General features: G+C 44.0%; 1 protein-coding gene across 1 annotated transcript in view; it reads left to right on the top strand.

The window, feature by feature from the left end:
- Window positions 1–17,195, top strand: part of carmil3 (capping protein regulator and myosin 1 linker 3) — a 65,126-nt gene that overhangs the window by 15,881 nt on the left and 32,050 nt on the right. The window contains exons 9-14 of the mRNA XM_034556386.1: window positions 4,778–4,853; window positions 5,769–5,857; window positions 7,646–7,740; window positions 9,139–9,225; window positions 11,720–11,829; window positions 13,469–13,546. Of these exons, the coding sequence (XP_034412277.1) occupies window positions 4,778–4,853; window positions 5,769–5,857; window positions 7,646–7,740; window positions 9,139–9,225; window positions 11,720–11,829; window positions 13,469–13,546 (535 nt within the window). The remainder of the gene's footprint in view (window positions 1–4,777; window positions 4,854–5,768; window positions 5,858–7,645; window positions 7,741–9,138; window positions 9,226–11,719; window positions 11,830–13,468; window positions 13,547–17,195) is intronic.

Raw genomic sequence — 17,195 nt, 5'->3', positions numbered from 1 at the left:
TCTTTTTTTTTTAAAGCTACATACAATAAATTCCACCATTCCCCAGACTAAATTATTTTGCAACAAAAGAAGTTTGCCTACAGGTTGTGTGGTAATGGTGCTCCGCTGTGCTTTTATTAACATAATGTCCCCAGTAGTGGGAAATAGACGGCACCCTGTTGCTGCAAGGCCTAGCACCGTTATATCACTTCACTTTACAGGATCAGGTCTTTTGAAATGAAACGGGTAACGGAGCGTTGTAATTTACTTCACCCAGTCGGAGAGTTGACTGAAAGGGTAAAATCATCGGAGTACAGCACTACTACAGTTTGCAAGTGATGGTCCCCAGGTAACCCCTCCTGTTTTAAGCATTCCCAAAACTCTTCACCTTCCTTATGCGACGCTTGCGTGTAGCGCCGTGTACAATAAGCAATGAGGACGTATGCACGTGTTTGCATGCAGCTTGGCAACGGAGGTACTGTGCAGTGCAATACGCTTGTCGAGGCCATTAACCACCAAATATGGCAAAATGCAACCTAAATAAATTGACTCTCCAGATCTGTGTGCTAACAGCGAGTGGGTAGATTACACTAGCAAGTGTATTTGGTGGTCAACCACTTATGCGAGTTACGACGAGCAACCATGGTCTGGCGAAGTGTCCCCGGTTAACACGGCCGCTCGCTAAACTGAAACACCCGTTGCTCCGAAACGGTCGGGATCCCGTCGTATTTCTGTGGACCTTGCGTGCATTAACCAGACGTTCGGATCCTGCCACTTCCACGGCAGACATGCGCACAAACTCATTCTTACCCGGGAATTAATCAATTCTAAATGTGCCCGAAGGCGTCACTACAGTGTTTAAACGCTGCCACACACTCCTGGAGCTACACTTTTCTCTCGTGGCGCAGTTCCAACTTCTCTGATTTGTCTGCATAGAGAAGGGGGGGGGGGGGGGGGGGGGGAGACATCACATTCCAAACGATGGGCGACAATACAAGGCATTGACTGTACATGTGCGTGTTATGGAAGACGCCAAACCCATAGCGGTGTGACTTGCCATTGTGATGCGCTTCATCTTCCTCCTCCTCCTCCTCCTCCTCTTCCTCCTCCTCCTCCTCCTCCCCCCTTTGTTTGGGTGCATTGTAAACCGATACATGAGACATGCTCTTCCTACTGCACTTCCGACAGAGTGGCTGCTTTAGGGAGCGTTTGCTGCACCCGGTGGGCGATGCACACGCCACGGTACCTGTGACTGAACATCCAGAATGCCGTTCCCACCGATCAGCCTGGGGGACAGACATGTTTGGGATTGGTAACCGAAGCCGACGCTCGCCGTTTCATTTCCAATCCACTGTTTTGTGGCGTAGACCCGTTAAAACAAACACATCATTGCTTCAATACCCTCTGACAACTCTGTAGTGTTGAAAGACTTTTTCCCCACCTCATTTCGCGCCATGATGTTTTTTTGCAAAAATGGGTCCCAGACATTCCGACGCATCTCATCCTTCAAGTATGAAGGACTCTCCCTGGGTGACGTGAAGTGTGATGGTCCGCCACTCTCCCTCTGGCGGTCTGGCTCGTCCTGTGTCTCTCTTCAATTGTGTTTAAAAGTTTGGTAAAGATCACAGAGACGGGGAACGCAAAGCTTTGTCAGAGGCAGAATCCAGGGCGCGTGGAAGCAGCTGTAAAATGCCATATGTCTTCTCCTCTACCTCCCCGCTGGTGTCTTTTCAAGTCCCCCCCACCCCCCCCATTTCCTTTTCAGCAGGCATATTGAGGAAGAGCGTACGTGTCGCTCGAGTGCTGCCGATCATAAAGAGTTTTTTGACAGCTGACATGCAAATGGAGCGCTTGTCTTTTATTTGAGGAATGTTTTGTCCCCAGAAAAGCCCGGAGGCCTGTGGAATTATTTCTACTCGCCTGTGTCGAGACAACAATCCCAACTGGAGAGGATGCGCTAGCACTTAAAAAAAAGAAAGAAAAAAATGCATTTGCCATGCTGCTAAATCAAAAAAAAAGCCATTCAAAGAGGCCTGATTGCAGCAGCAACTCATGAATATATTAATGTATTTCACATTGAGAGCTAGAAATCACTGCATCGGGGTTGTTTTTCCCCTCCGATATTTTATGTAGTGTGTGTGTGATTAAGAGAAAGAACCTGGCTGCTTATGCTGTTCTTTTCTTCTCTTTTTTTAAGATCTCCAGTTAAAATATTTTTCCCCTTGAGCCTACCATTGAATACCAAAGACTTTCTCCCTGCTATTTTTTGGAGAAGTTTTGTCAAATCAAAGTTGATACGGCCAGCAAAAGATTTAACAAAAGACCTCGAGGATCACAAGAAAGTCGATGCAGGGAAGCAACCAAGACGGGGTGCAAATGACCGGCGACAGGATCCAAGGATTGTTCTTCCCATGATCATGTGCCAGAAGCTTCCTCCCCGCCTTCTCCTTCCACGTTCTCATCCCCTCGATTGAGCCCGTCTACCATTACCACGGCCTACAGGGGGGGGGGGGAAGGCTTCGGAACATCCTCTCCACTCGCTCCTCCTGACTGAAAGCGGACACCTTTTTCTTTCTTTCTTTTTTTCTGGCCCTGTCCCATCCTCCCAATTTCCTTTTCCTCAGCTCTCTTGTTAAGCTCTCTTTCTCTGAATCCCTCCCCTCCTCACAAACATAGACACACACAAACAAACTATTGTCTTGTGTGTGTGTGTGTGTGTGTGTGTGTGTGTGTGTGAGAGAGAGAGACCGTTTGTACGCCTTACTGCCCCAAGGACTTGTTGGGGCACCTCTTGGCTTGACCGTCACTCCTCTGCATACGCACACACTCGTACTCACTAACAAGTCTGGATGCCACGTCCAACTTCTCCCCAACTCTGTGTGTGGTTAGTTCTTCCCGTCACTGGAGCAGGACCACAGCTCACAGCTGTCACTGTTACTGGACCTGAGTCACAGGCCCGTACGAGGTTAGACTGCGACATTGATTTATTACCATACGGCGTATCGCTGCGCGTCAAAGCCCAGCCGTCTTCCGACTGGAAAGGATGGTCCTTTTTTTGTCCTACAGTCGGCCAGATTGCTGTCAAATCTGTTATGAATATGTATAATCCCCAGAGGATGAAGCCTAAGGCTTTTAGTGCCTTCTGACCGTTCTGACTCTTCAAGTCAGTGTATCCGCCTTCCATGGCAAGGGTATTCTCACAAAGTACTCTGAATATTCATTGTCCCCACATGGTGAATAGTCATGTTTTTGATGGACCCCCCACCCCCCTCCACCTAGGAACATTTGTCCATCACTCCAATAAGTTGTACACAATAAATATGAAATCTAATGAGCACACAGCTCTCCCATTCATTTTGAATGTGGGTAGTGAGTTGGGGCTGCGGGGGGGGGGGGGGGGGGGGGGGGGGGGGGGGGCAGACACGCAGCTGTCTGTGGCGGGAAAGTTGAAACGTAATCAACTTTTGGAGAAACGCAACCCGACCCATCGTTGCGTTGACCAATGAAATAACCCGCCAAAGGGTTCCACCTGTTCCCAGACTAATCCAATCGGTAACCAACAGACACGGTCGGTATAAATCTACTCCTCTAACTCTTCACAAGAAAAGAGAAACCGCATATAAACCCGGGAAAAAAAAGAGTTGGATCTTTGTTTGCATTGTACTGTTTAAATAGAGAATTCTCTAACTCGCCTTCCACATACCCTTCAAGATGACTTCAATTCTAACCCTAGACTCACTTTAATCTCACAATCCATTTAAGCCCAAACCTAAATTGATGCGCGTGAAGAACAGACGCGTCCTGGCGTACGGGTACAAGACGACGCATATATACTCACCAACACGCCGCATGACTGACTGAGACATCATAGAGGTCATCCACATGTCCCGCTGTCAAGACCCCAATCAACAGTTGGTGACTGTGATGAATCTTGACGTGTGCATCATCTGCTCTCCCACACACTCACACACACACACACACACACACACTGGGCTGCAGTCAGTCAGAGTGGACCGGTCTGATGGCTGGCATGGTAATGAAAAAGGAACACAGCCTGGAGCCATTTCACTCCTGAGATCTACTAATCTAATGTCCTGGCTACCGCGGTTATTGGCAACAGGACCCGCCCCGGCTCGATTACACTTTCTCTTCCTCTCTCGTTCACTCTGTGTTTCCCCTCCCGTCTCGCTGTCCTACTTTCTTCCTTTCCTTCCTCTCTCTGGGCTTATTCTTCCCCCCTTTTCTGTGTTGCTGCTTGTTTGTCAGATGATGTATAGCAGGTGTAGCAGCGGTGTGGCTTTAGTTGGACCTTGGAGGATTCTAAAACTCTCTCTTCTCACACACACACACACACACACACACACACACACACACACACTCAGATAGGCTGGTGTGTGGTCTCCGTATCTGTTTGTGTAGCAGTGGATGTAGCCGCGTTTGAGGTCTGTAGCCGGGATGAAACGAGGGCTTTATTGAGTAATCCACTGACCCAGGCATTGATCTTTACATCTTTTTGTTCTTTTGTTTTCTTATTCTCTGCTTCTCTTCTCTCCTCTTCTCAGCAGGGCTGCAGTATCAGTCATCTTTTAGAAAGCAGCCCTGCTCACATGATGTACTCCCTGTCACAATGATAAACTGCTTTTTACTAAACGGCGAGCAAAGAAAAAATGCTTGGCCCACGATAATGTGGATTTATGGATCAATGACATCAAATGGTTTGGAGCAGATGGAGTTAGCTAATTTAAAGAACTGCATTGTATCTCTAATGTGTGTGTGTGTGTGTGTGTGTCCATTTCAGGGACTTGGCGGTGATGGTGGCATCCATTGCGTACAACACCTGGTTCACCAAGCTGCACTGCAAGGACATGCGCATCGTAACTGCTTTTTGTCCTTTTCACGTTTCCTTTGCTAACCTGCGTGCTATCGGATTGCATTGATTAAATTGATTAGGCTTTTCTTTTTTTTTCTTTTGGCACACTGCGGTCCAAATGTTGTATGAAGACATCTGTTAATCTTTTATTAAATATTCATAATGTGCATTAGAGTAAGTGGTATCCGTCTTAGGTGAACTGCATGAAGAACACTCTGCTCCAAAAGTGAAGCCCATACTTTTATAAGTTTTAAAAGGCATTAGATTAAATGTGTTGATCATTACAGCCCGCCAAAAACTTGGTTTCCAATGTGAAAGATGTCCATGCGAAACCATTCAATGTCACTCCCCAAAACCCACGGTGTTAATCTTTGCAGTTAAACAAACTTGTACAACATTTGCAGAGCTGATTTCTTTATTTCCTTTTAAAACCCCGCATTATTTTACATAATGTTCCTCTTCACCGCTCCGGCACATTGGTAGCTTCTTTCGTGGATTAGAATAAAACGAGTGGCAGGAAACGTGTATTCATTGTCCTTGTGTACGTGCTTATAGTGTTCGTGGCTATATCTGCAAAACTCAAGAATCTAAAAATGAACATCCCTAGTTATGGAGATTTAGTTACACAACTTCAAACAAGAAATATAGAAATCTCTCATGTTCTTGCCAGAATAGTTTGTGTACATGCAGGGTATGCGTTGTAGTGCGTGTCCTTTGTTTTCGCCCCCAGTTTGAATTCATATGTAAATTCAGATAAATAGACTTTTAGGAGGCCGTATATCATGAAGGCAATCTAATGGATTACTGCTTTTAGGAAACTGCTTTACAAGTGTAGAACTTCTCATCACTAAACCATAACGTCTGATTACTGCCTGCATTTCCCTTCCTCTGGTCACATGATCCTTTTGTTTGTCTCCAGGGGTCGGAGGTGGTGGACCAGGTCCTGCACACAGTCAGCAAGTCCAACAGTTTGGAGGAGCTCACGCTGGAGAATGCGGGACTCAAATCGTAAGTGTCCATTCATCAGCCCCGCCTGTCAGCTCTCGGGTAATCCGATTTACACTCCTTCTCTTCCACCTCCACCTCTCCTCTTTTTTGCCCTTTTTTCCCCTTTTTTTCTTTTTCTTTTAAGATTCGCTCCAGTCTCACATCTCAACTCTCCTTTTTTCCGCTTCGCTTTGTACTCTCTCTTCTCACTTCCATCTCTTCGGTCTCACCTCTTCACCTCGGCTCATCTCAGCTCTCCGCTCATCCTCACCTGACCGCTCTCCCGTCTTAACCTTTTCCAATTCTGTCTCCCCTTCCCTTTTTCGCTCTCTCGCACCTCTCTTAACCTCCACTCTTTCATCCAATAAAGGTCCCTCCTGTCTGCCCGTGGCAGGTGTATTGTTTCCCCATTAGTGACATTTTGGGCTTAACCTGGCGAGACGTGTCACTTCCTATGCCCGGCTAGTATCATTCAGCGGAGCGCTTCCTTTATTTCGTATTAATTGAGATGAATTGGCGGCCTCGGGGCGAGATGATTTACTGCAGCATAATGATGACGTTTTTATACTTTCCCTCTGTTAAATCACTTCCAAGAAAGAGGGCAATTTGTATTAGAGGCTCTCCGAAAGCACTGCAGCAAAACGCTACGATATATGACTTAAAAATATATGACTTAGTGGACTCCAGCTGAACTATACTTTTTATTGTATCGTGATTTTGAAATATGTGCCGTTTTAAGAGATTTGGAAGTAAACCTGCAGGCACACATTTAAAATATGTCTTCAATTCATAAGCATTTTAATCCAAACACTTGTTTACAAGAAGAAGAAAGTAATTACATTAATCCTAACTGCTCATGCTTGAGGGAGATTTTTATCTTTTTGTCGACTCCAATAAATGACATATTTGACGTGGGGCTGCGGAAGAATCAGATAACATAACAATGACATAGTATCGCCTCACACAGTGCTAACAAATTAGCGAACAATAGCCTGTTACACATCCAACTGACACTGAGCAACATTAGCATCGTCTAGTTAGTCACTCCCCTTTTAGCTCTTTTTTTGGTCTCCACCGACTCCTGCGCGAACTAGCTGGCTCTTTAGCTGCTAAATGCTCCGATATGTTCTGCAGCTACTCGCTCACGTCGTCTCGGTCCTTGAGTGCGAGGCAGAGAAATGTGTGCAGTGCTTCATCGTTTCACTGATAACAACTGCCTGCTGTTGCTGGAACGAGGTGGATGGGAGCGGTAAGAGTCCGTAAGGCGTAACTGTGAATTTGGAGGCTGAAAAACCAAAACGATGCACTGAGAGACACTAAAACGCCTTTTAAAGCATGCAGAGGTCAAACTAATTTGATATAACCTTCAATAATTTAATACTGCGATATTTAAGTTTTAATGCTATTTAAAAAAAAACTAATTGGTGTTCCGAAACTTTGCCTTTAAAAAAAAAGTTGCCAAAATTAGCAGCTAGCGAATTAATTACTTAAATCTGAAAATAGAAAAATAATAGGGTAATAGAAAAAAAGAGGCATACTGTATGTGAGCATTTTAAATCAACTTCCTTTTCAACACAAACCCACTTCTGTTGAATTAACATTTCTCCAAAAGAACAGCGCTGCTGCTTGAGAAGGATCTTTCCCACCCATTAACAAGAGTAATGGGGAAACTTTACCTGTTGCATTCAGCTAAAGTTGGGAATTCTCTGCGGCGGATTCACTCAGTCTTTGAGACATGTATTTAAATGTATTATAGTCTTTTTTTTTTTACAGAAAACTTAATTTCCTTTTTTAACGTTTTGTCTCCAGGGATTTCCCGCAGAAGATGGCGTCAGCGCTGTCAGAGAACCCAGCCTCGGTGATTCACTCCCTCAACCTGGCTCATAACACGCTCGACAACCAAGGTACCGGTACTGGACACACACACACACACACACACACACACCTCCCTCCTCCTACTGCTGTGTCTGTCAGGGCACTGCTCACTGTTCACCCTCAAATAATTCACAAATCAATGTCTCTCCTCACAGAACCCTGACTCTCGGTTCCTCTCTCTCACTCTCGTCTGCCTTTCATGCCACGTCTATGAGTCGGTCCTCCTCGTTAAGCAAATGCTTTAATTTGTTCACAAACGGAATTGCTTTTTTTCCAGTTACCCCAGACAATTTGATGTTGTGTGCCTCATCGACCGCTGTAGAGCTTTCTCTCTCCTTGTACCTTTTTCCCCCCATTTGTACCCAACAGAAAGGAAAAAAATGGTGTGTGTGTGTGTGTGTGTGTGTGTGTGTTGCCTGTGTGCAGACTTACTTTATTGCGACCAAAAAGGTGCTTCAGCACTTAACAATAATCACAGTAATGAATGACCTTCAGTGTTGCCGTGTCTGTTTACGACGGTAACACTGTTTGTTTTTGTATGCCCTTTAATGCAAGTACACAATATGTACACATTCCTGCCATAACCAGGAAACCAGGTTTGGCTCTACATAAAAAAAACATACATTTTCAATAAAGATAAGTTAAGATAATTTACTGTTATTATGCAACACAGGGATGCGCATCGAAATTCAGCTGCGGCCCATTTTCAACACGACAAACCAAACCAAAGCAGTAGTACAGTCCTGCAGTGCATTTCTTTATTTGTTATTCATTTGCATCAAAAACATATCCTCTCCATATTATTATCAGTATTCACGGTGTGTTTAATCAAATCGCTGAATGAAGATGGGTGTCATGCGATTTGACTTGGCATGTGGCATTTTTATGGGTTTGTTCCTGCACTGGGCATGTGGGAGACAGTGAGATTGCTAAGTATGTTGGTGGGATGTTATTAATATATTTTTATAGCTGTAGTATACATGTGGGTAAATAGCTACATGTGTGCTTTGGGGACGATGTATTGAGAGAGGTTTTAATAAGCTTGATAAGTGGCAAAGCTCTGTGTGAGCTCGTAACTCTTAAAGTTGATGGGTGCAGGGCTCCAAGTAAAAATGATTTTCATTATGATTATGTCAGCTATTTCCTTGACTAGTTGAACCCTCGTTCGGTCTGTGAAATGTGTCCCAGAGCTCAGCGTGGTGTCTTCAAGACGCTTGTTTTGTCCCATAACGTCCTAAAATCTAAAGACTTTCAGGTACAAAAGGACAATTGACCAATCATCATAATTGGCAACTTATTAATCAAGCAACAACAGTTTGGGCTGTGATTTTAAATGAGGCTTCTTCTTCTTCTTCTTCTTCTTCTTCTTCTTCTTCTTCTTCTTCTTCTTCTTCTTCTTCTTCTTCTTCTTCTTCTTCTTCTCACAGGAGTCTCCAACCTCATTCAACAAGTGTGCCGCCTCAACAAGGGACTGCGCCTCCTCAATCTCTCCAAGACCTCCCTGTCCTCCAAAGGTAGGAGTGCTCCTCTCAGACACAGCGGCCTCTAGTGGCTCAACCCTGCACACAAACACATCAAGAAACAGCCTCTCGGACCACAATCCTGCCCCATATGAGTTCTTTATTATTATGTGGGCTAGTTTGAACTCTCATAGATAAACCGAGCCATGCATGTACTGTATGACCCATCTACTAAATGATAATCAGGTCATAATCATAAGCAGTTGATCTAAAATCCTATGTCGGCATTAGTACAGTGTCCCAATTCTGTTGCTTCTATCCCAAACAATACAGCCATCCACGAGTGTTACAGCCGATGCAAAGGGATCATTTGGATGCAGATGTAAATCCATATGTTAATAGCCGGATTGTATTTGCATTTTTGGTCATTATAGCGTTTTTATTAGGATTTATTTATGGGTTCTCTGAATCATCTAATTAAGCTCAAAGAACGGTTTTAATTCCTACTAAGTTGCAGGAATGTAGCATGCTGCTCTAAAAATGGCAAACACAGCAACTACATATCTGGACCAAATTGAGTTAAGATCAAGGCTATTTTACAATATAAAAAAAGAACTATGCCAAGGATGGTCCAATTATTTAGTGAAAATACAGTGTTGCCAATCAGTTGGCGGGAGAGTCTGTTTGTGAGATTTCTGACTCAATACAATGGAGGTGTGATGGAGGTCTCTGAGGGAGGTTTTCTTCTGTTGAAAAAATGTCCATGAATGATGATTTGTAGTCAATTCTCTGGATTGTCTGATTCTGGAACAAGATGTTTAGCAGCCTGAAGTGCAGTTGAAGTTCCACTCAATGTTTGTCACGTTACTTTTGGTTATGTTTTTAAATTTTTCAATGAGACATAGAATAAAGTTATTTGGATTGAATGAATTACTATTTTAAGCGTGGATTAGGTTAGTTTTCCTGAAGTTCTGTTTCTGGATATGATGAATGGTGTAAACCAAAACTTGGCATATACACCAAAGGTGTTCTGGGGCTTTAGAGAGGTCTCTGTGAGCTCCTCCGTCATCTCAGCGCAAGATGGAACTGCCATTTGACTTCATGAAATTCATGTGATTTGGTGTGCTTAAGCCATATAGACAAATACCGTTTCTTCTTGTATATAAACTATAGCTAAAATGGACCAGAAAAGGTAAAAGAACAGATTTAGCCCGTTTGCAGATGCTGCGTTGTCAGCCTTGCATTCTGGGAGGATCATACAAAGCAGCATCGGCTTTTTATGGGTTCTGTGGGAGTATTTTGTGGGCTAAAATAAGCACCTCTATCTGTTGCAACCCCACACTCCTCTGCCTCTGTAGCGGCCGCTCTCTGCCTCTTGTAGGGCTGTAGAGCCGACGAGGCGTTGACACGTAACCATAAGGCTGAAAGCTGAGCGTTGTGTACACGACGACCTCCATACTGTACTTTCATGAATGGGGAAAGCCACACTGGGGGTTGACACAGTGATGCTGGAGGAATGCGCTGATGGTGCTGACCTTGAATGGTGGATGCAGGTATGACTTTGCAGGGGCTGATCTTCTTTTTTGTTGAATATTTATAGATCTCTCTCTCTCTCCCTCTCTCTCCCTCTGAAACACCTACACACATCATGTCACAAGCTCTCACTCACACACTTGGCTCTCACACACACACACACACACACACACACACACACACGTACATCTCTGAGATGCGATCAGACACGCAAATAGGCCGATACATCACCGCTGCTCCCACACACTTGACATTGTCACACGGACCGGATGGCTCCTAAAAGGCTGATGGATAGATGAAGTGGGGGATTAGACGCCCCGTCTCCTCTTCCCCTCATTTTGCTCCTAATCGCTACAAATTAGGGATGAAGAGCTTAGCGCCTTGCCGGCTCGGGTGCAAGCACACTCTCCCCCCGACGCTTGAGAGCAGGAAAAAAAGTCACTTCCTACAACTGCTGTGTAAAATCGATGATGCGGCGTCGAGTGAATAGCACAAAGACCTTTTTTTTCCTTCTATTTGGTCGCGGTCAGATATTTCTCCCTGATTTCGTGTCTATATTTAATCCTCAACTCGCCTTGGCGTGCTGCGCTTTGCATCAGTCTTGCAGGGTGAGGATTTTAATGAGGGGCTCCATCGGGGCCGGTGGGTGTGATTGTGTTGTGATCTGATTTGAGAGAGTGATTTCTCTTTTGTTTTGGCCTTTAGGGTTTACTTGGATGCTGGAAAAGAAAGTTGCTGGCCTCCCCCCAAAAGGTTTTTTTGAAACTAACCTGCTATTGAGGCTCACTAGTCTCTGCTCGGTTATTCTAATTTTTTCCCCACATAGCTTGCTCATCCTCTTTCATGATGGAGTTTTGTTAATAAGTTACATCCAGAGCATTAAGTTGGCCTGATGGGGGGGGGGGGAGGAAAAGGATGATTATAAGATTATTAAATGATTCAAAGATGCATTCATCCAATCCCTACCTCTTAATTTCTTCCTCTGTGCCCCTCTCCCCCTCCTCCACCCTGTTAGGTGTGGTTACTCTGTCCCAGGCGTTGTGTTCAAGTGACGACTACTCTAATTCTCTGCTGCATCTGGATCTCAGCAAAAACCCCGGGGTTCTGTCCGGAGAAGACGCCACGGTGAGGGGCCGACTATACACGCACGCAAACATAGCGATGAATATTTTAAATACATTTTAATAAGTGTCCATCCACCTGTTTTTATGCAAATGTTTTATTTGAAATGACGGAAATTCGAGGGAGGGAAAAAAAAGCAAATAAAAAATGAATATGTAAACCATAAAGAAATACTTTACATCCCCATATTTCCATCATGGTTTTCCACTGTTTGACTGACGCTCTTCTGCATTTGTTTGATGAGAGAATATACACAAACCCCATATCTGTGCATTAAACTAGTGGATGGAAACATGTACACTGTTTTACAACATTAAATCATAGTCAAATTTAATGTGGCAACATAAAAATAAAATGTAATGTCCAATTGAAAACAGATCAGCCAGACTCGGGACATTTAAGTTGTTGTTGTTTACCTGTGGAGCTTTTGCTGTACTCTTGTTTGCTTCAGTTTTTATATATATATATATATATATATATATATATATATATATATATATTTTTTTTTTTTTTTTGGTGTATCTTCCTGCATTCATTTCCCGACACCCACTGCAGAGAAGTGTCCCCACATCATGATGCTGCCACCGCTGTGCTTCCCACTGGGGATGCTGCAGCATGTTTTTGATGACATGATGGGTCAAAAGCTCTTATCCGACCACAGACGCCCCTTCCAGCTGACAGAGTCCCCCACGTGCCTTCTGACAAACCTCTTATATTCTGTGTGTCTCTTTGACACTGCCCCGTGAAGCAACCTGGCAACCAGCTATTGTCTGCACAGTCTCTCCAGCACTGAAGACTGGAGCTCCTTCAGGGACTCCTTGTACACCCAAACTCAGTTTTTCCTTTGAGGAATCATTAATGCAGATTCTCCGCTGTGAGCCTTCCATTTCTTAATGATGGCTTTAACTGTCCCGTAAAAGATGTTCAGGGGGCGAATTATTCTGCTCTTCTATGTGAAATTCATCGGGCTGTACCGAATAGTTCAAAGCTCCCTTCATAAAGCTGACATTCGAATGTGACGCAGCTTAATATATTTTTGTTGCATGTCTAATCATTCTTTTTAAACCCAGTATTTCTGCACCGCTGCAGAAAAAGATTCGAGGTGTCCAATTATTATTATGTTTTTTTGTTTTTTTGTGTGCAGTGCAGTCGCTCCGAGCGCTTCTTTTTGGAAATCTCTGAACTTTTCAGAGAGACTCTGGTGTCGACGAAGCGCTCCCAACGGGTTTCATCCCAGAAGAAAACACCGTGTGGACACTCACTATTAAACTTGTTTACGACTCGTGTGATACAAATATTTCTACATCTCAAAAATATCGAAAGCTTTATTGTAAAAAAAAAAAGAAAAAGAAAAAAAGATTGATTTTCCCAAATCCACAATATGTTTTTATCTCACAAAAGCTCACCATCACAAAACAAGGAAAGATTGTGTGTCCTGCGCTTCGTTTGAAAATACGGTTATGTCTCAGTAGAAGATTTTAATGTAAAAAATGACACATTAAAATCTACTCCGATTCAATGTTGTAAAACATGAAAACATCCACAAGAGTCGATGAATGCTTTTTTTTAAATACTGTATGCCCACATAATATATATTTTTACATTCATTCCCTCAAAGACATTGTCCTTCTTCACCCTGCAGAACCTCTACATGTTCCTGGCCCAGCCCAACTGCCTGGTGCATCTGGACCTGTCTGGGACAGACTGCACCGTGGACTCGGTTTGTACTCATTGCCTCCGTGACAGCCACTATCCCACCCTTCCCCTCGCCCGATCTCATCTCCCAGATGGGATTCAGGCCAGGAAACAGAAGGGGGGGTTGGGGGGGGGGGGGGGGGTGTAGTGTCCTGAATATAAATGGCCCACCACACAAAAACAATGTTACCTCAGTAGACCCACAGTCTGTGCACGATGTGTCGGGTGATGCTAAACGCTCTTTGAATGCCCTACAACAGAAACGTAAAGCCTCGTGCGAAGTACATCCATGACGACTGTTACACGGCAGCCTTTTGTTTCGTGGCTTTGTTTCACGTCCTTTTTTTTTTCGACTTTGTCCGTGTCTGTGAAAGACCGGTGCACTGCCGCGTTACGGGGCTCGAGGACGACGGAGCCTTTCCTCTCAAAAAGAATTTCCGCCGGTTACCGCTGAGGTGGCAGTTCTTCCCGGTTGACCGTGGGAACATGTTTGAAAGTCACGACCTGAACGCGGCGGACTCTCTCTCTCTCTCGGTGGTCCGGAAGATGCAACGGGAGGTCACGTTCAGTGTCGATTGAGCTTTTTGTCGGCGCCGCATTGCTGCTGACGGGACCACCTGCGATAGAACAGACATCAATATCTTATTTCATTGTGTTCCCTGCTGCTTGGCGGCGGGGGGGGCGGGGAGGAGGAGGAGGGGGTTAAGAGGTCAGAGTCGGCTAGACTAGAGCGCCACTGAGACGTGAGCAACAGACTTGTGCTCACTCAGCAGGACCGGCGCATGAACTCCAGACTCCCCACGTCGCCGCCGTGCCTCGTCATATTTCAAATTAAAGCAAGGCTCGCCGGCCCGCTGATTTCGGAAACAACACTTTACCGACTAGATTTGACCCCGTGGCTGATTGGGTACGGCGCTCCTCTCCGCGGTTGGATGTAACGAGAACATTCACTCAAGTGCAGCCTTTAGGTACTTTGTGCGTCACTATTTTCATGTCATGCTTTTGTGCTCCACTCTATTGTAGAGGGACATGTTGTACTTTATGCTCCAGCACATATTGCAAAGATAATTTATTCAATACAAAATATATCACTGGCTTCTGAAACATGATTCAGTGTGTTATAAATAAATCAAAAAACAACCTCCTGATCAAGTCGCTTTAGCCTGGAGTTGAAGGATTCATTTTTGGAGTTGAGGATTATTTCAACTGGTTATTTTTATGCAGAAATTTCAACTCAAATCAACGATTCCTCAAACAAGTGTTCAACCTGCCTCAATCTCCCTCGTGTCATTTCTTGAGGAGGAAATCTCTGTTTGCATTGGCAGTGATTTGATACTTATATCAGTTAGAGGAAATTACAGTCAGTACCGTGTGTGTGTGTGTGTGTGTGTGTGTGTGTGTGTGTGTGTGCACATCAGCTGTATCCCTCCCTGTGTGTTTTGAGTGCAAATCATAAAATAGTATACCATCATAAAACTAGTTGCCTAAAGGTGCAGCCAGTAATAAGTTTCATACATGGCGAGATAGCCTCTTGGCTAACTCTGGCACATTTACAGAAATGTTTTTTTTAATTATTGTGCACTGTCCCTTATCAAATAAACCAAAGTAAAAAAAAAAATAATAGAAAAATTCTGCCTCAAGTTAAGGATGCGAATACTTCTTATTTTTCCACCCCATGTTTTTATTTTATTTTTTTTACTGCGTGTGTCCTCGCTGCGCTTCACGTGAAGCGAGCGGTTTCCAAACCCTCTGCTTTCCCTGCAGGCTCTCCCGTTTCCCCTGAAGAACCCCTTTGGGACTGAAAGAGTGCTCTCCGTGACAGCTGCTTCACAACCTGCTTTGTTAATTGTCATTTATCCTTTCAAAGAGGAGAATTGGTCTTTCTTAGTGTTGTGCTTGTTGGATTGAATTATTAATATGCTTCTGTTTTTTAATCTGCGTTGACATACCGACAGCGGTCGATTTAGGAAATGTGGGTGATGGATCACTCAGTCAGGGGGGGGGAAGATTGATTTGTTCCAATAGTTTAACCTCTCGCAAGCGATGAGAAGCCGCTAAAAGTCTTCCGAGAAATTGGCTTTTGATGCCGATCATATTTGCAAACACGCATATCTCACATCTCACATCTCATATCTCATCTTTATTTCAAGATTAAATTGACCACAGTCAGATTCCTGTGTGTTCACTTTGGGTGCTCTCCAGAAGCAGTCATGACTTCACCAGACGTCACATTGATCATATAATAAGGGGACATTTGATTGACAGAGCACAATTACATTTCCTTCAAAGATTTTCAGGTTGGTCCCCGCCCCAATCATATTTGATGTGAAATTGACATTTGATGGATATTCCGTTTAATAAATTGGACAATGAAAGTTTTTTTTTTTCCAGTGTAATAAAATTACTTGTTATTGCCCATTTGGCCGACTCTCTGACGGACGACCACTTTCCGTACACACTTTGAAAGATTGGTGGCAACACGGTGCTGCCGCGTTTCATTAACCCTGAAACGGGCAAGGACGTGGGGGAATGAAATGTCCAACTATTGGGGCCTAAATCACCCAGATGTTGTTGTTTTTTCTTTCTCATTTGAGAAAGTACGTACATTTTCATATCATCCTTTCCTACGTAAGTGTATTTTGTTTAATTCTTTTGTAAATGCAACGACAAAGTTTCATAATCGATGACATGGCCAAGGTCGGTCTGTCTGTCCTCTAGCGCCACCACGAGTCAACGCTGACTTTGTGACTTTTCAAATACTGTGTACGTGGCTGCAGCTCATCCTGCATTTAAAAGTTATACTGAAGTTAAGTCGGGAATACGTAATTAGAGTATGAAAAAGAAAAAAAATATGTGTGACTGATATATCGTTAAATATTACATGATGAGCTTTCTTAGTACTGAGGCGTCAATGCGTTGCAGCCGGTCGAGGCTCATCTTTTAGTTCTTTATACACTGTGAAGCAGTTTAGCTCAGTGGGTCGGCCCCCTCTCTGTTCATTCTGTACACATGACATCTATTGTCCCCCCCCCCCCCCCCCCCCCCTCCCCTCCTCCCTTAAATGTGTGATTATTGATATTGGGTTGTACAAATACAATTTTGAATTGAGTAAAAGCTACTTTCCATTTTTCTAATCCCAAAGTGCACGCATCAAGAGCGATGACTACCTGAGCCAAATCCTCTGATCCTCCGGTTCTCCTTTAGATCCTCTGCCACTTCTCTGCACACAGCACAGTGAAAACATTTGGCAGCAGAAATGATTACGCTCCGAGCAGCTGGAAAGGCCTTCCAGAGCAGCTGACAGAATTGATGTTTTTATACATCTCTTTTGAGTCTGGCTTTTTTATGCAGCGTTTTATGATCTTTGTGGTTTTGTTATTTGAACTTTATTCGATTATCACGTCTCATCTGTTTTGCTCCACTTTGTGTTATCAACATTTCGCTGCTGTTCATTACAATTTATCTGATTCTATATATCATCACAATGTTGCTACTTTTAACATCCTGCGTTTTGTCAATTGCTTGTAAAGCACCTGTGTGTGTGTGTGCGTGTGTGTGTGTGTTTCAACTTAATGAGAACCCTTGTATCTGTGTATAAACCCAAACCATATGGCACTGGAAGGATCAAACAAATCCTAAAACAAATTGCGACAACGGCTTTGTCCTGATTTGAC

The sequence above is a fragment of the Cyclopterus lumpus genome, chromosome 17 (assembly GCF_009769545.1).
Source record: "Cyclopterus lumpus isolate fCycLum1 chromosome 17, fCycLum1.pri, whole genome shotgun sequence".
Lineage (NCBI taxonomy): Eukaryota > Metazoa > Chordata > Actinopteri > Perciformes > Cyclopteridae > Cyclopterus > Cyclopterus lumpus.
Note: the sequence above shows the minus strand (reverse complement) of the source record. Positions and strands in the feature narration are given on the sequence as shown.